At 39.1% G+C, this 18,354-nt stretch overlaps 3 protein-coding genes across 4 annotated transcripts; 1 reads left to right on the top strand and 2 right to left on the bottom strand.

Moving 5' to 3' along the window:
• The first annotated feature begins 1,316 nt into the window (after positions 1 to 1,316).
• LOC141758504 (zinc finger protein Pegasus-like) lies at positions 1,317 to 5,449 on the top strand. Of its 2 annotated transcripts, none has more exons than XM_074619997.1 (4): positions 1,317 to 1,474; positions 1,807 to 1,966; positions 2,060 to 2,248; positions 2,872 to 5,449. In XM_074619997.1, the coding sequence occupies exons 2-4, from the start codon at positions 1,831 to 1,833 to the stop codon at positions 3,801 to 3,803; spliced, it is 1,257 nt and encodes a 418-aa protein (XP_074476098.1). In that variant the 5' UTR covers positions 1,317 to 1,474; positions 1,807 to 1,830; the 3' UTR covers positions 3,804 to 5,449. The 2 variants fall into 2 exon arrangements, with proteins under 2 accessions (XP_074476098.1, XP_074476099.1); XM_074619998.1 differs by having other exon boundaries at positions 1,337 to 1,384.
• pstk (phosphoseryl-tRNA kinase) lies at positions 3,880 to 8,316 on the bottom strand. The gene is made up of 6 exons (XM_074619999.1): positions 7,981 to 8,316; positions 6,719 to 6,974; positions 6,092 to 6,293; positions 5,923 to 5,998; positions 5,752 to 5,845; positions 3,880 to 5,675 (listed from the first exon to the last, which is right to left on the bottom strand). The coding sequence occupies exons 1-6, from the start codon at positions 8,191 to 8,193 to the stop codon at positions 5,458 to 5,460; spliced, it is 1,059 nt and encodes a 352-aa protein (XP_074476100.1). The 5' UTR covers positions 8,194 to 8,316; the 3' UTR covers positions 3,880 to 5,457.
• A 1,061-nt stretch (positions 8,317 to 9,377) lies between these two features.
• Positions 9,378 to 17,936, bottom strand: adam9b (ADAM metallopeptidase domain 9b). Its single transcript, XM_074619939.1, has 22 exons — positions 17,744 to 17,936; positions 17,368 to 17,447; positions 17,206 to 17,279; positions 17,030 to 17,108; positions 16,867 to 16,943; positions 15,788 to 15,980; positions 15,603 to 15,665; positions 15,348 to 15,419; positions 15,072 to 15,241; positions 14,875 to 14,962; positions 14,003 to 14,133; positions 13,299 to 13,470; positions 12,756 to 12,845; positions 12,417 to 12,618; positions 12,065 to 12,176; positions 11,611 to 11,791; positions 11,385 to 11,471; positions 11,185 to 11,290; positions 10,395 to 10,527; positions 10,176 to 10,290; positions 9,971 to 10,008; positions 9,378 to 9,842 (listed from the first exon to the last, which is right to left on the bottom strand). The coding sequence occupies exons 1-22, from the start codon at positions 17,808 to 17,810 to the stop codon at positions 9,731 to 9,733; spliced, it is 2,442 nt and encodes an 813-aa protein (XP_074476040.1). The 5' UTR covers positions 17,811 to 17,936; the 3' UTR covers positions 9,378 to 9,730.
• Between the last annotated feature and the right edge of the window lie 418 nt (positions 17,937 to 18,354).

The raw sequence follows: 18,354 nt of genomic DNA, 5'->3' as shown, positions 1-18,354 counted from the left end.
AATTGATGGAAAATTCCATCACACTTCCTATTTAGGGTTAAAAGAAAATCTTACAATTTAGAATTTTTTATTTTGTATTTCTAATTTTGCAATATGTCCACTGTAGGACTATTTCAGTGTGAAAAGACAGCCGAATTTAGAAGACACACAAATATAATGGCTATAGAGTGATATTTAACCAAGAATACATTCAACTTGATTTAAAAAAACAAACAAACACATGGCATATCACTGGAAAGCCCATGATGGTGGTCTGAGACTCGTTTGTATCTGCCAACTTAATTATCATATTTTTCCGACAGGTATAGTAGATAAACATCCAGTTTCATTTGTATACAATACATTGCAAGACCTTCAACAAGTAGATGTGAGCTCTATAAAAAAGGGCTGGGAAAAAGACCTCGGGATAGGAATAACAGAGAACATTTGGGACAAGATTTTGAAGTATGTTCACATCTGTTCTTTGAATGCCAGACACTGTTTGATACAGTTTAAGATTCTGCACAGGCTACATTACTCTAAAGTAAAGCTACATAAAATCTTTCCAGAAACGTCACCAAGATGTGAGAAATGTGCCCAAGCAGATGCAGATTTACTTCATAGCTATGCACTATGCCCTAAAATACAGGACTTTTGGGTTGCAATATTTTCATTCTTTTCTAAGATTTTTAAAGTCCAATTAAAACCTGATCCACTTTTGGTTATTCTAGGAGCTTCCGAAAGCTCTAAAATCCTACACAACACACAATATCATCTCCTGTCCTATGGTCTCCTTTGTGCAAAGAAACTGATTCTATGGTTCTGGAAAGGGACAGAGGTGCCAACATTTAAATCCTGGATAACAACACTGACTGATACCCTCCACCTAGAAAGGATCCGATACACCCTTAAAGACAGACTGGAGGTATTTGAAAGGATTTGGAGACCGATGATCTCCTTTATAGGAGGGACAGACAATTAAGATGCAATAGACACATAGTCTTTAGTACCCGAGGTAGCACTGCTCAGGGATGGGAGGGGGGGTGGGTTACACCTGTTTATGTATATACTGTATGTCGCCAATGTCTCCCTGATTTGTTTGCCTTAGGGTGCTGTCTGTGTTTTTTTTTTGTTTTTTTTTTCTGTTTTGTTTTGTTTTCCTATGTATTCGTATGTTTTTTGTATTTGCTTGTCTCCATTTTGTTTGCCCTTAGTTCCTAGTTTTGTCTGTTTATGTTGATATGTATAAAAAATGAGGCATGATAAACACCCCACAAAGTTTGTATCACTAATATGCACATGCTTCTTAATAAAAATATTTGAAACATTTTTTTCCGACAGTACGCGAAGGCAACAGTTGCGTTTGAGGGGACGAGAGGACACGGAAACCGGAAGTGTTCACCTGGTAACAATGCTAGCCGGATAGTTTATCTCCACTGGGCTCAATTTCCACACTTGTTTCTGCTTAGCGATAATGTTACTCACACTCTGAAAGGTAAACTATGAGCTGCGTCGAGGATGTAGTTAGATACTTCGTGTTAATAGTAATGAATATTGCTGAAAGGTTCGAGCTAAGCTATCAACGTTAGCATTGTTGTTGTTGTGTGAGCTAACAGCTAAACAAAGTGTAACAAAATATGAACCATTTAAAAAGAAGGAAGTATAAAAATAGGAACAGTATATACAGTATTGACAATAAACAGACTATTAACAAAATTGCACAAGTGGAAAATGATATTGCACAGTGAGAATGAGTTACAGGTGCCAAATGAAAGCAGAGCTGTCACTGTCTGACTACTAACTCATCTCTCTTCTGGATCTTTCCAGGTTCAACACACAGAAGAAGGAGTAATGGAAGAGATAAAGACCGAGCCTGTGGATTTTGTGAAGGAATTCCAAGAATACCTGACACAGCAAACCCACCATGTCAACATGATCTCAGGCTCTGTGTGTGCAGAAAAAGAGTCAGGGCAGCCGTTTCAAGCCGGTGGGAATGGAGTACAATAAACTACACAGCATATATAGCTTTGATAAGTAAAGAGTCAAATGTTTTAAGTAAATGTGCGTTTGTTTTTTTTAGTTGCCCCCAGGAGTGAGCAGAATGGTCTGGATCCTCCGTCTGTGGAGGTGAGTCTGCCGATGGATGGTGGGCCAGATGTGCAGATGGAAGGGCTGGAGAGGACCTGCGATGGGAAGTACAAGTGCAGCTACTGCAGCTATGCCAACAAGGGCATGGCTCGTTTAATAGAGCACATCCGCATCCACACAGGTCAGTGGTCACAATGCATTCATCCATTAAGGCAACGCCATGCCTAAACACTGCTGCCATATATATACCAGTATACCAGTAGCTCTCAGGGTGGTGGTCGTGAAGTAAATTCAAAGTGATTCCCAGCCAAATGGACTGGAAATGTTCCTAATCAACTACTGTTATAATTGTACCATATATCAACTACATCTCAGTTTTCTCACATACATTAAAGGTATACTATGCAACAATTTGCTAAAAACAATGTATAGACTGATACAAAAAGAATCCCTCTCAATCATCACTTATGCCCCACTAGAAGTGTGGGATGGTGTCTGTTTCTGCAGAGACTGCTAGTTGAGCCGAGGAGGAGGGTCGACTTTGAATGCGGTGTGTTTACAAACAGCAACCGACAACGGTTACATAGTATACCTTTAAGTAGACAATTAAGGATGAAATATTGCAAGAATATCCTCTACTTGTTATCTCTTATTTGTTTAATATCACCATGTCCCAGTTTGTATAACCTCTTGTGCAGCACACATACTACATTGTATTTTCTGCCTCACCTCTGTTTACTCTTTCACAGTAAAACATGCTTGGTAATATCAATATTATAACTGCGATTATTTCCTCTCGCCCAGGAGAAAAGCCTCATCGCTGCCAGCTGTGCCCGTTTGCCTCAGCGTACGAGCGCCACTTGGAAGCCCACATGCGCTCGCACACAGGAGAGAAACCCTACAAATGTGACCTCTGCACCTTCCGCTGCAGCGACCGCAGCAACCTGTCGCACCACCGCCGCCGCCGCCACAAGCTCCTGCCCACGAGGGCCGTCCGCTCCCCTTTCTCCAACAAGAGGATTCTGAGCTCCCTGCAGAAGAGGACAGGCTCGCTGGGCTTCGGCAGGCGACTGCTCATCAACCTAAACCCCCCCGCCATGGTGATGCCAAAGTCAGACTATCTGAGTGACTTGTCTCACAAGATCCACCACCATTTGAATAGCAGCGAGTATAAGAACCATCCCAAGGTGGATGAGAGCGGCAGTCGCAACAGAGGTGCTAATGGTTTGACTTTTAATAACCCACTGGACCAGCTGTCTACACTCGCTGGTCAGTTAGCCGACCTCCATCCCGAGTCTCAGACCCCAGCATCCCCAGACGGGGACTCCTTAAAGGACGAGAAGCCCATCCTCATACAGCAGGTCTCCAGTGAGCACGTTGCCATGTGTTCAAATAGAGTGCAGACTTCCCCACATAAAAATGAATCTCCCACCTCAGGCCAAGGGAGTTGCAGTCCCGTTCCCGGCTTCGGCTTCGAGAACAGCGTGAACACTCACGCTGCGAGTGTCTGCAACAGCCAGCCGAGCACGCCCGCCCCCGCCCTGACCACGCCGGACCAACAGCTCTTGATTAAATGCCAGCACTGTGATATTCACTTCCTGGATAACATCCTCTACACCATTCACATGGGCTGCCATGGCTACGAACAACCATTCCAGTGCAACATCTGCGGCCACATGTGCACAGACAAATACGACTTTTCGTGCCATTTTGCCCGCGGACAACATAAAAAGTGATTCAAAGCAACGTGGATGCACATGGACTCTGAGCTCCATTCTCTATACTGTTTTCAGTATATTGCTTGTCCACTGATTTATATTTTTTATTTTGTTGTGTAGTTTTTTTTTTTTTACAGTATTCCCTTTTCATTTTATACTCAATATTTGGTTGCCTTACTGCAGTTCTACATTGCTTTGAGTTTTTCGTGTTAGTTTTAGATTGATTTATACAAACGGTGGACAAAACAACAGAAACATCTTCCTTCTATGCTAATGCAGCTGCTCGTGTGTTTGACATATTATCCTGATTTCTTTTTATTTCAGTGTCTCATTGCTTTGCAGCGAGCCACTCAGCTCCATCACAATTACATAGGCAGCTATACTATACGAGACATTTAAAATAAAATACCAACAGTATTTAACACCAAACATTAGGAGCTTCACCAGCTCTGCATTCATCGTGGGGCTGTTTAACTGTAATTTCGTCCACCATCTGTGTACTGTATGGTCTGTTAAGTCTAATTATACACCAAAGTTTCCATCTCAGTTAAATTGTCTGGACACGTTTGGCTGTGGGATGTTCAGAGACTGACCGCTTAATTGTAGGGCTGCAACTAACGATAATTTATGTGGTTTAGTTGTTTGGTCTATAAAATGTCTGAAAATGGTGAAAAATGACGATCAGTGTTTCCCAAATTCCAAGAGGACGTCCTCAAATGTCTTGTTTTGTCCACAACTGAAAGATATTCAGTTTACTGTCATAGAGGAGTAAAGAAACCAGAAAATATTCACATTTAAGAAGCTGGAATCAGAGAATTTATTCTTTTTTTTCCTTAAAAAAATACTCAAACCGATTAATCAATCATCAAAATAGTTGGCAATTAATTTAATAGTTGACAACTTATCAATTAATCTTTGTAGCTCTACTTAATTGCCTCATTTTCTGTTCAAATCTTAAGTTTGTGTCCAGCCAGACTCATTAAAATCCTGTTTGCTGTTCTGACATTTATTTATACCTCACTCCGGAGACTAGAAGGCGTCAGCCAAATCAATCATGAATAATTTAGATAGATTTCAATATTGTTTTTACTAATTTATACTCATGGAACTATTTTATATTTATAAGTAGTCTTGAGAAGTTTTGTGGTACCACTTTTTTAGTACAAATCTGATTTCACTGTAGCAACTTCTCTTGTGTATAGTAGCAGATGTTGAGACACTGTATAGATCCCTGTGAGTCGAAGATATAATGTGGAACAAAAGAATAGCTTTTGATTTGTGTAAATCTTGGTCTAAAGCAAAGATTTATTCAATTGGTTAACTTGTTTGTATGTGAAGATTATCTTATTATGGACTGAAGGTGAAAATTGGAGATCAATGTGCTCTTAACTCTACATCATTTGTATACTGACACCATATTTGCAGGGACCGTGTAGATGTCCACGAGTGTATTACTGTATCTTGAGGTTAAAATAACTTGATGAAAGTTTGGCTTTTAAAAAAAAAAAGCTTTTTTATTAAAGATAAAATAATAGGATACTTACATTTTCTTTGTTTCACTTAATGCCACAATGACCAGCAAAAGTACATTTAATTATGTACAGAGTGTCACGCATTCTCTTGTGATGCAATTAAAATCTGCCTTTGTGAAAAGTCAAGAAAAAGATTCAGGTCATTTATTTTCATTCATGATTCTCAACAGGATTTCCATTGTCTCGTGATCAAAAACGTCCACTGCTCTTTTAACCACGCGTTCCACGTCGATGTCCTCCTCCTGAGCGAAAGGCACTTCCTGGAGCAGCTCCCTCCGCAGGTTGTGAAGAAATGCTGCTTTGGATTCATTCAGCTGAGCGGCCAAAGACCTCATGTGCTCGGGGGGGACTCGATTCTCTGAAGTTAAGGTGACAAAATGATCAGAACGCCGGGCTGCAAATGACAAACTGAGTAAATTTGTATCACAACTGACCTCTGGCGGTCTTCATTGCTTCAGATATGTGGCGTCGACAGGCCTGGTCAGTCTGGTGAACCACACTAGTGGCACATTTCAGCCGGTCCGCCTCCTGCACAGCATGAGACCACAACACATAAATTCAAAAGTCCACTATTAACAGATTTGATGGGCGCTACGCTGACCCACCTTTTGTTCAGTGTTGTCTTCAGCCGGGCTCAGCGGGTTGCTCAGTGCAGAGGAGATAAACTCCATCACCCTTTGGCTGAGGACGAGAAAAAAAAAACGGAGGCGAAACATGATTACCTGATCTATACTTGTGAACTTCAACTTCATGCTGCTTATGCTGCTGTCTTACATGTCACATTTGGACAAATCGTCTGTGGTGTTGAGTGAAATGCTGTTCGTCTCCCATGAGTTCTTCTGTGGATTCGGAGACTCCAAACGCTTCACCATCTCCAGTATCACCTCAGTGGGAACGGGTTCAGACCGGCTCTGGTTTCTGCTGATGCAGGACTCCAAATCACACTGCAGATACACCTGGCAGAAACCCAGCGAATCTAAACAGACAACAGACAAATTAGTTCAAACAAAGAGAAATTTAAAAGGAAGCATACAAGTGTTTTTTGTGTGTTTTGTCCCATAGTTTTTACATTGATCACTTATCGTGATAAATAGTTAAACTAAACAAATAACTAGCAAAAGAAAACAATCAAAAATCAAGTCTAAATAAAGTAAACATCTAGAATAATAAATTAAAAAATACTTATTAGAAAAACAACTTAATACTAACAACAAATAAATAGCTACTACACAAAGTCTTGAAACTTGCTTGAGATCAGTAATTCATCATAGTAAACATTTAGTTGCCTTTAAATTGCTCAGTTATGTTCTTGACAATGGTGTTGAAGTATTCAGTGGTGCATTCCACACTACCATTATGGTCCTTTATGAACATTCAAGTTAGTGGTCTGTGTGTGCTTACACTTTCTTGCCAGTTGGTACACTTCGTATCTCATGCTTGGATAGTAGAAGTTGTCGTCCAGTAGAAAGAGAAGTGGAGCCCGGTCAGCCTGTGAGCGGTCCGAAGCTTCAGGCTGCGGTAGAGCGTGAATGCATCGCTCCCATGCAGCCATGTTGATCTGACAGCTGTCCGGCAGCTCTGCCAAAACACAAGATTTCTCCAGGAACCGCTCAATGCACTGCAAAACTGCTTGTCGGTGTAACTTCCACTCAGTGTGCTAGAAAGAGAGAAAAAATCCAATCAATAAAACATTTTAATGCATGCTGGGAATATGAAATTTACATTGTTAGGACACAAAACTATTGTGGAAAATGACTCTCGTACCTTATAATGAATACATGTGTACTTATTCATCATTTGGTCTAGAAAATGTCTAGAAAATAGTAAAAAGAAAGTTCACAAGTTCTCAGAGCCTGAGTTGTCACATTTAAATTACTTAATTTGTCTGACCAACAGTCCAAAACCCAAAGATATTCTGTAAAATATCATGACTAAAAAAAGAAAAAAAAACATGTGAGAAGCTGCAACCAGTGATATTTGGCACTTTTCCCTAAATAATAACAACTTAATAACGTTTTGAACTTTTTCTTCTTCCTCTCCTGTGTCATCATAACACAATAATTTCCCAATCTGGGATCATTAAAGTACATCTATCTATCTATCTATCTATCTATCTATCTATCTATCTATCTATCTATCATCTCTTATGATATTGATGCACAACTTTGCTGCATTGTCTGTGTATATATTATTCTCACAATACAGTTATTGTTACTCAACAACATTTTATTTTTAGTTTACAACTTAAAATTACTATAATTTATCTATAAATTATCTATCTATCTATCTATTTACCATCTCTTATGATATTGATGCAAAACTTTGCTGCATTGTCTATATATTATCCTCACAATACAATTATTGTTACTCTCCATAGTACACCTCCCAATGTTATTAACATTTTATTTTTAGTTTACAACTTAAAATTACTGTTACAGCGAAAGTCCATTTAAAATATATAATATTATAATATTATTATAATTATAATAATATATAATATTTAAAATATATAATATTATTATAATTATAATAATATATAATATTTAAAATATATAATATTATTATAATTATAATAATATATAATATTTAAAATATATAATACTATTTATATTGTGCTATTCTACTACTGTAGTTTTGGATATGGTGTCATCATCTGTCTTTACTGCCTCTTTGCCGCCGTCCTCCAGCACTCTGGTGTGAAAAGCCTGCCCGGGTATCAGGTCATCATACGGGACAACACCGGCTCTCCATCCGCTCCGTGCAGCGGTGCTGAGGACCTGACGGGCCAGCGAGGACTTCCCGGCGGCAGGAAGCCCGCAGAGGACACACAGACAGACCGGAGCCCGGCCGACACCTCCGGCTTCCTCTGCTGCCATGAGCTGCTACCAGAGAGCCGCTTCTTTAAAACTCTGCTGTTTACATGCTTTTGCTGTTGTAGCAGTTGTAGTTTGCTCACTTCCGCATCACGCTGCTTCAAAACCATAACGGAAACACGTGACTTCCCGCCCCAATCCTTTCAAAATAAAAAGGGCGACATTTCTTCATTATTGATTGAAGAATGGTCAAATAGGCAATGATAGTGATGTACTAGACAGAGGCTCGGGAACCTGTGAGCTCAATAAACATTTCCATATTATGCAAATGTGGTAGTCCTGATCTCACACGTTTTAATAGGATACTCTATGAAAAAGTCAGCACAACTACAAGCCAAGTATACCTTTCTGTAGGCCTATAAGGCAAGAATACTTAAAGTTATATTATTATATATAATTATATATATATATATTATGTAATATAATATATATAATATATAGATATATTATATTACTTATATTATTATTATATCTCGATCAAAAGATAAAATACAAGTAGGCCTACGAGTCAAGTATACTTAGACTTTTCTGCATACTTGTCAGTATGAGTCAAGTATACTTAGACTTTTCTGTATACTTGTCAGTATAAACCAAGTATACTTAAGTATATGTTTGTTAAGTACATCTCTGATAAGTATCCTAAATAGTAAACTGAAAGTATACTCGCTTATTTTAAGTTGAAAAGAAGTATACTAATAGCGCACTTGAATAAACTTCTTTTTGGGGGAAGACAGTCAACATATTTTTTTTTCTAAATTGTTGGACAAAGGGTGCTTTGTTTAAGACTGCTGTTTCCAACCTGGGGGTCTAATGAAAGGTCACTAGATACTTCTTTTACACAAAAAGAGCATGCATGGTGGTTTAAGTCATTCATTCTTCACTCTGGGAAAGCAGTGACACTCCTAGAAGTGTCTGAACTGTCAAAACATATTGATGAAGGAGAAGTTCACTTCAGGGCTTCACAGGCTATTTCCATAATTCTTTGAACAACCCAATGTCAAACAAAAAGCAAAGCCACTGCCAGAAACATTTTCTTGCTCCATGCATATTTCTGACACCTAAATAGACCCAGTTATTATATTATTACATTACAAGAGTGAAACAAACTAGGGCTACACTGGTAGCAAAGAAGCATGACTGTAGCTCCAAGAAACACACACTCTTACAGTAAAAAAACTTGAACCTCATTGACTGATACATTTCTTTATTCAGATTACATTCATGAAATCTTTAAAATATTTTGATACATAGTAATATGATATACAAAAAGTTTGGGGATATTTTAAAAAATATTTTATGTGCATGTATTTCCAATGACTGATAATATAACAAAACACACATATTCCAATAAATATTTACACGTGTACCAGCCTCATCCACCACCACCACCACGTTACTACAGTCAACCGTAAAATAAAAAGGTGCTGGCAACAAGTTAAAAGGGTTATCACAGTGTTTTAAACTTCATACACTGTTGATCTGTAATTAACTCCATACATTCACAATACATTACAGTATAAAAAGAGAATCAACACGGTGACTATCTGGATGGGATTGGTCTGGGTACTCCGGGGCCCTGCCTGGGAGCTGGTGATTGTGGAGAGTCAGTGCTTACCTCTGCATTCCAATAATCCAATTCTCCATACCTGAAACTGAGGTCGTGTGCAAATTAGGTTAAACCGGTTATACTACAGGTTCGCTTGTGCATTGAAAGCTTAAATTTCCATGTGTGTGTAAGAGTAACATGGATTGAGTGAAATAAAAAAATAAAAATTCATACTTAGAAATTGGAACGACGGTAGCTGGTGGATATCCAGGCTGGAATTAGAAGGAAAAACAACTTAAAATGTGCGCTGCTGAAAACAAAACATGTACATTACCTCTTTCCTTTTTTCAGGTAATGAAAAACTGATTATCCTACTGCAAAATCAACATTACACTACCTTCCCTGCAGTGCTGATTATTATTAAGAAAAACATATTTACCCCGACAGAAGGAGTCTGTGCTGGAGGCTGGGTTGCGGCACTTTGAACGTTGCGGTTTGACTGCCCGTTCACGTTTGACTGCACGTTCACGTTTCCATTTCCAGCATTACGTGACCTGTGAGAGCAGAAAACTTCTAATCATCGAAATATAAAACATTGCAAGTGCAGCCTTTTAAAATATCTATCAGTATATTTCTAAAATGTGAGGTGATGGTTTACTTGAGGCGGCCTCCTTTTAGGCACAGGTCCAGGGAGTCTCTCCTGAAGAAGTAGAGCAGCCCAAGAATGGCAACGACCAGAACAGGAACCACCAACAGGAAGAAGATCAACAGGCCGTTCCTGAGGGAGTGGTCTGTGGTAGAAAAGGTTATGTGTGAATAAGAAACAATACAGTATATTTAACTGTATTAGTAGTTACACCCAAACTGTCAACTCTCTACTCCTTGCAGATAACCTACCATTAAATCAGTGGTTTGCTGATTTTGCAGCGACTTTTGCTACAAAGTCCCCCCCAAACATGACAATACAAGACATCATGACAAACATAACATACATGAAGGAGTGGAGACAGAGTAAAAAGAAAAGACAACTAAAGCTGGGTTTCCACAAAAAGTTCAACATGTTTGTTGTATATGAATATTTAAACAAATATTTTAAGAACATGTTTTCTATATCTTGTTCTTGTCAACATCAAAAAAAAAAAAAAGATCCAAGACCAAAACACGTTCACATCTGGGCGCTACAACAACAGATGTTATGAGGAACCACTGCTTCCACAGTCAGAAGACAGAATGATTACTATAGGAGTAATATGAAGTCTAATAAAAGGACTGCTGCATTAGATTACTGTGCATCTAGTGATACATTTTGAGAACTTGAATGCTGTTTTCCATATGTTGCTACAATTAGAGCTTATGAGTGTGGCATTAGGTGAACTGTATAGAGTGCCTTTGACTTTCCGGGTTCTTTATCTTGAAAAGTAGGTCTCATAACATCCATTTGAACCCACCTATCTGAGCAGGACCACTGTTTATGCTGCCACCACGCCCTGACTTGTCACAGTTTGGCGGGGCCCATCCGTTTCCACAATGGCAGTTCCCTTGGTCATTACATACCTGAAGGAAACATTAACAGCAAAGTCAGACGTGTCATTATTGGCTGGTAACAGAGTAAAAAAAAAAAAAAAAAGTCAAATAAATGCAGACTCACCCCTCGGCCACTGCAGGTCGTCTCGGCATCACAGTTCAACTTGGGCAGCAGATCGGAGGCGTTCACACACTTAAAGTCCATGCAGGTCTTAGAGAGAGAAGACAATCAAAATGAGTCATTATTTCCTCTGTCAGAATGACAACGCTGTCCTGGCACACCTATAAAAGCACATTAGTTCCAGGTTACATTCCTTCTCTTTGGCATGTACGCTTCTTAAAATAGTCACCTTTCCTTTCTCACAAGGGCTGCCAGTGTTGACGTAGGCAGGATCTAGCACATCTGTGCCGAGGTTGAAGTGTGCATTAATACACGTTTCCCCTTGGACTACTTCAACGCTGACTTGGGCACCAGTAGGGGGGGAGCTGAGGTCCACGTTAACACACTGCAACTTCCCACACATGGAATTCCTGCAGTGCAGGTTCAAGAGAACACAAGTCAGATCCCACGGTTATGAGTTAAATGTTGGATCCTTTAACTGACAAAATAAAGTTGCATCACATCATTATGTTTAAAATGACCATCCTAAGTCGATTAAATTGGAAGGCTTTCTGCAAACTATGATAAAACAAACCTCCTCACTTAATCAGAGGATTTATATACAGTATATATATATATATACAATATGTATATATCCATATTTAAGTTCATATCATTCAATTATTAAAAACCAGAGTACTTACGCTACAGTACATTTCATAAAAACTCCTTGGCTGTTCACTCCACAGTTTCCAAATTTGCTTCCTTGCGTATTTGCATTCTGATAACAAATATCTGCTGCCTTTGTTGCTGGATCTGACCAAAAGAGACATAATATACGAGATAAAAATATTAATGACAAGAGAAGTGTAAGTTGACCACTGATGTATTCTCTACTGGATTCTCCACATTTACAATAACAGACAGAAATCAAAAGTCATGTGTTGGACTGGCACACGGGGTATAACTCGCAGCCACACATTATGACCAAAAGTGCACAAACCATCACAGTTTATAGAGTTTAATTGGCTTTGTATCACGCGTTATTGAATGTACCTGGCGCAAAGATATGTCTGCACTGGAAATCATACGTCTGACATCGGCCCTCATAGCAGTACGCGGCAGCTTGGCGGTCTTGACAGGGCAGGCCGTCCATGATGTTGTAGTCATTGGGACAGAACTCGGTCTTGCCATCGCAGTATTCGGAAAGATCACAGGTGTTGACAGACTCCCTGCATGGCGTTCCAGAAACTAGGATCTAAATAAAAAACAATCACATAAAAAAAATAACCCACTTTTCTTGCATGTGCAAAGATTGTTTTCCCAAGTACAATTTACTACGTCTATTTAGTGCAGTCATAAGCTACGTAACCTAAAGTCCAACATAATGCTGACCTGACAGTTGCCGCAGCAGTCACCCTGAGAACAGGCGGACCCGCTTGTAAGTTTGCAGGTGGCAGCATCACAGCATCTGTTGTTGCATTCCTGTATGAAATGGAAACAGAGAAAAACTGTGCTTACCACCACATAAAACTGAAATACAAGAATTTAACTCTGCCAGAATATTTGTATTCTAAGACATGATGTGTGTGTCTAGCCTGTAAAGGGTGAAAACAAAATTCTTATTTAGTTATCCTTGATTTACAAAGAAATACTCATCATTCATTTGCAGATGTTTGTTTTCATTTGTACTGGTTTGCACCGTATCACAAACTTCTCAGCTTCATGGACACCACATTTCCAAATTGAAAGTATATTGCAAACATATTCTCCACAACTCCACCCCTATATTGTTTCTGTATCTGGTCTACATTTGTATTTATTAGTTGTCAGATCTAAATGCCAGCAAAAAAACACATATATAAACAATATAAACACATAAAATGACGTATTAAAAAAATACTTGTATGTGAGTTTATCTGGCAGGCAGTACTCTACCTCTGGTTTGCCACAGTCACACTGCTCTCCTTTGTCCAGGTGGCCATTGCCACATTCAGCCACACCAACCTCGTCTGATGAGGAGGGCTGGTTTTTCAGACACTGGCCTCCTCCACGTAAAATCAACGTCTCAAAGTCTCTTCCGCTGCAGCTGCTGAAATTGGTTCCACCACTACAGGACGGCAGGATAAACCAGTAATGCAAATATCCAATTGGACAGGCCTCACATTACTAAACAATCTCTCATCATTGAGCAGAAGACATTTTATTGTTGTCAAATTAATATTAAGTAATCGTTTTTTGTATGGCATGTAGCACACAGAATTGTATTACTTAAGTGCGGAGCCACTAAAAAGAAAGTGTGCATATTTTTTTTTTTTGTATAAGTGTGCATATTGTTAAATTACATTAGGCTACATGGTCCCTATCCTACCAGATAGAGAAAAGTTAAAAGATCATACATTTGCTTCTTATAATCCCAAGATAAATGGAGTGAGCGTGTCTGCAACTGTAGTTTTTAGCACAATAAGAACTTCCTCCAAAAGAGGCTACATTATATAAAAGCATATTGCCCTTAAATCCTGTACAATTAATACATGACCCATCATGGACATTCAACTTAACTAAAAAAATAAAAACAACAAAACTGCTGCTATACATTTCATGTCAATAGGTTAAAGAATATTTTGTGGAAGATGTGTTACCCAGCAGAGGCTGCCATGATGCAGCTGTCTTCACTGCAGCTGCAGCCCGCGGCGTCGTGATTCATGCCCAGGTTGTGGCCCATCTCATGGGCCACCACAGTGGAGACATAAGGCAGGTTGTCACCGCTGAACTGTGGAAGCACACGCAGTACATTCATTGCTAACATTCTCCATAGTTAATATACAGAAACATGTGATCCCCAACTGACAATTTATGCATCGATATTACATTTTTAAAAAAACTAAAATCTTTAGCTACAAATGAATCTTCCCTTAAACAGGATACTGGAAGAAAAGATCTGGCATAAAGGAAGAAGAGAGCAGGCATAAAAGGATCTGTGAAAAGTGTAAACCAATTGGATATACAGTAAATTGGATGGTTACATAAAGAAAGTTTTATTTGAGGGGAAAAGAAGGGCTGCAAATGTTTATTTATATTATTAGGTTAGGTACTATATTTTTAGTTGATCAGGAAGTGAAACATTCGTGAACATTATAAATGTCAGAAACTAAATGTCATTCTTTACATAAATTCTCAAACTAACATATGGTATATTTTAGTTATCTAAAACATAGTTGTCATCCCTTCCTGTGTGACTTTAAAAAGGGACACCATCAGGCATCACAATGCAAAAGAATCTAAGGAATTCAATAACACTCACAAAGTTGTCTCGTCATGGTGTTTTTGTAAGACTGTGTTCAAGTCTAACCTGTTTGACTCCTGTGCTATTCAGAGCATGTGAGAATAAGCAGCACATATAGAACCTGCCATGAATAATGCAGGCAGTATCAGTTTCTGCACAAAAGCTCAAGCTGCCAAAGCGCCAAGGTGACAGCTGGTGTTAGAAGTTAAAAAGGGGTTTCGAACTAACCACGTTGATTCCTCCGGAGGTCGCTACGGAGCAGACCGTGCCCACGAAGGCCATACCCAAGATTCCATCGTATGAGTCGGGCCTACCGCTGAGAAGAAACAAGTGGACCAAGAGATGAGTCATAAACTTAACTCAACATGTCAGAACGATTCAGACTTGATGTGGCCATCGGTGACTAAAAAACACACGTTACTTACACAATGAGTTGCCCCATGTCATGCCTGAGCTTTGGTATCAGAGTACTCTTCCTCCACTTGACAAACCTCGACAACACCTCTCCTGCAGAGCCTACCACACTAAAGGGATTACTATCCTTGAAAATCTGCAGGCCCACCAGCACCACACGGATATTCAGCTTCTTGTAATACTAGAAAACAGAAAATAAAAAGATTATAAAGCCCAGCACAACAACAATATTAGGATTAATTAGAATTGAGCATACTTTCTTTTAAAATAACAACTTGAAATCTCACCCCATCCAGTAGATTAGCCATGTTCACCATTTCCTCTCGTACTGCCGTCTCATTTTGTTTCTTAAAATTATACTGTAAATACAAATATAGACACAGCATTGGAAAAGCACTGCGACACATTTGAGGGGGAAAAAGGACATTCCTAACAAACTGTTACAGGCTGATGAGTCAATGTTAAAAGTGCTCATTTACTTGCATCTAGTCTAAACAAAGCAAACCTTTTGCAGCCTATTAATTCTCACTATGCACACTCACCCTGAGATTATCGACGACCAGCACCAACTCCACATAACTGGTTCGCGGTAAATTGCGCTTCCTCTGTTTAAACAACAAACAGTAAAGAAGGAAAAGCAGTCACCCTCTGCCACTTATTCATTTCAAAACCTGTTCACACAATAAATATGAGTACACTTCAGGTGAATGTGGTGCGCATCCCTAACCCGCAGCAGTGAAGTCAGCGATTGGCCAGGCTCGAAGGGTTCGTGGCTTTCCGTCGATTTGGCCTCGCTGACGACCCCACAGGTGACGGGCCCGGACTGAGAGTCCTTCAGTAGGTAGAGAAGGTGCTCGTTGGCGGCAGACTGTGGCACAGGCTCAAGTCCGTAGGTCTCATTTCCGAGAAGGATTACGCCTCTAAAGAGAAGTAGAAAAAGCTTTCAGTATTTGCCAAAGACTGGGTGTGGCACTGCAATCCTACAACGCAGTATTACCTGGCATAAATTATTTACTGAGGAACAGAGGGACGCAGATCAGTAGGGCTGTGCTCGACCAAAGAAATTCTTCGTCGACTAACACTCATGTGATTTTGACAACTAATCGATAAGTTGATTTAATCGACTGATCTGTAAAACTGTGTCTCGATAAAGTATCACACAAAAGCACCACTTTAAATCTTGTGTTTACCAGAGATGTGCTCATCAGTTTCTTGGAAATAAGTAATTTAGCATGAAAAATGCATAAAAAAACAACTAATCGACCAAAGAAATTCTTAGTCAACTAACCCTCATACAATTTTGTTGACTAATTTCTTAGTTGATTTAATCTACAGATTTGTAAAACTACGTTTCTCCACAAAGAATCACACAACTTTAAATATTGTGTTTACCAGAGATGTGCTCATGAGTTTCTTAAAAATTAGTCATTCTACATGAAAAAAAGCATAAAAAACGACTAATCGACTAAAGAAATCTTAGTCAACTAAGACCGAAACAACAAACAGAGAAGGCGCAGCCCTACAGATCTCTTTGGCAAAGTTTGACTTTGAGGAAACTTGAGCAAATAAACACAATAGACTTCCTCATACTGGGAAAATCTGAGGTGAGGAAGCATTTTCCAACTTATTGAAGTACAAAACCTCAATAAAAGTGCCTTTGCTGCTCTAGATCTTTCATTTGGACAACAAAATATTATGTGACGATAACGCAATCCGATCATATAATCATGATATGGTTCCGCTGTAAGTCAATAAATGTCAATATTGAATAAGAGGAACAAGAAACAGCAAGAGAGATGTTCAAACCTGAGGCCAGAGCAGGTGCTGAGCGCCACCACTGAATCCTCATATCCCTCCACCTCTCCGTGGTAATAGCAGTGCACCTGGGAAAAGAAAAGTAATAAAACAGGCTCAAGGGTCAAAGTTCAAACCAGCCTAATAAAAAAAGAATGATCAAGTGTCGACTTACATGCTCTTTTGGATATGATGTCTCGTAGTTACCGGCGGCGTCACGTGAATACTGAACAAAGTTTGGGTGTAAAAAGTCTCTGACAAGAAGAGAGAAAAACAAAATACATGGGATATTTCATCTGAAGCATTAACAAGGACTTATAATAAAATCAGCATCATTAAATGTGTGCATACCTGTTCTTTTTCAGATGAAGGATGTGCTTCCTGTTGTTTATGTTGACTGCATATGATATCTTCTCTCCATGTTTCTGAAATGAGTATAAAAAAAAAACATTCTTGATGTTGTCACATTAAAATATCAGTTAAAAAGATTTAATCAAGGTTGTTATTATTTACCTCTATGTTGATGCTCCTTGTCCATCTGTGAATCAGCTGAGGGTTTACAATGGAGTACTTGGAGAGCCCATCAAAAATGTCTGAAAGAAAGGTGAATAATACACAGAGGAACTGTAAATATTGAGAAGGTATTCAGATGTTATCAGGACACATAATTCAACCACATATAAAAAAAAGGGATATTAATTGTGAAATATTTGGACCTCTTTCTTATTAGTTACTGTATAGAAACTATTGAGCATACAAAATTAATCTTTTGTAGACATGGCAAAAAAAAGACTCCAAAACATCGTTGTCAGGGTGCACAAAGGACGCTTTTTTCTGCTCCATCGAAAGCCTAAACAACAGGTTATACACAAAATCAGCTGTGCCTCACCTTTGTTGTCAATCCGGGAAACGAAAGACAGCAAAAAAATAGCGAGAAAGATGTATATTCTGACCATGATCCTGTTTAAAGTGACACGATTATTTTCCCATTAGCCATCTACAGTATGACAACTATTGATGAATGCACACTGTTCTGTGCCTTTGCTTCCTGGCTGCTGGTCAGGTGAGTCATGGTGGGCGTGGCTATAACGACAGGTGAGCTGTAAAACAAACAGGTGGAGTCTTGACGAGACGACTAATGTTTGTGAGAGGTTTTTCCCAGACAGTTAACGTTACTAAACTATGCTGTAAGCAGGGTCTGAAATTAACCTTTTCCTCACCTGCCACTGTGGCAGGTCACTGAACATTTCTACCAGCCACTCATTTTTTGCCACTTCTGAAATCTATATGTGGAAACACTGAGTCAGTGGTACCAGACTGTAGAATTATGGAATATATATCATGTAACCTTAATGCATGACTATATTTGGTAACACTTCATTGTACAGGTCTGCAGATGTCATGGTAATTAGGTGATAATTAGCAAGTAACCTATTTGAAATTTCTTTGGAATTACTGCCAAATTACCCCCAATATTTACCTCAAAATTGATCAAAAATT

The sequence above is a fragment of the Sebastes fasciatus genome, chromosome 20 (assembly GCF_043250625.1).
Source record: "Sebastes fasciatus isolate fSebFas1 chromosome 20, fSebFas1.pri, whole genome shotgun sequence".
Classification (NCBI taxonomy): domain Eukaryota; kingdom Metazoa; phylum Chordata; class Actinopteri; order Perciformes; family Sebastidae; genus Sebastes; species Sebastes fasciatus.
Note: the sequence above shows the minus strand (reverse complement) of the source record. Positions and strands in the feature narration are given on the sequence as shown.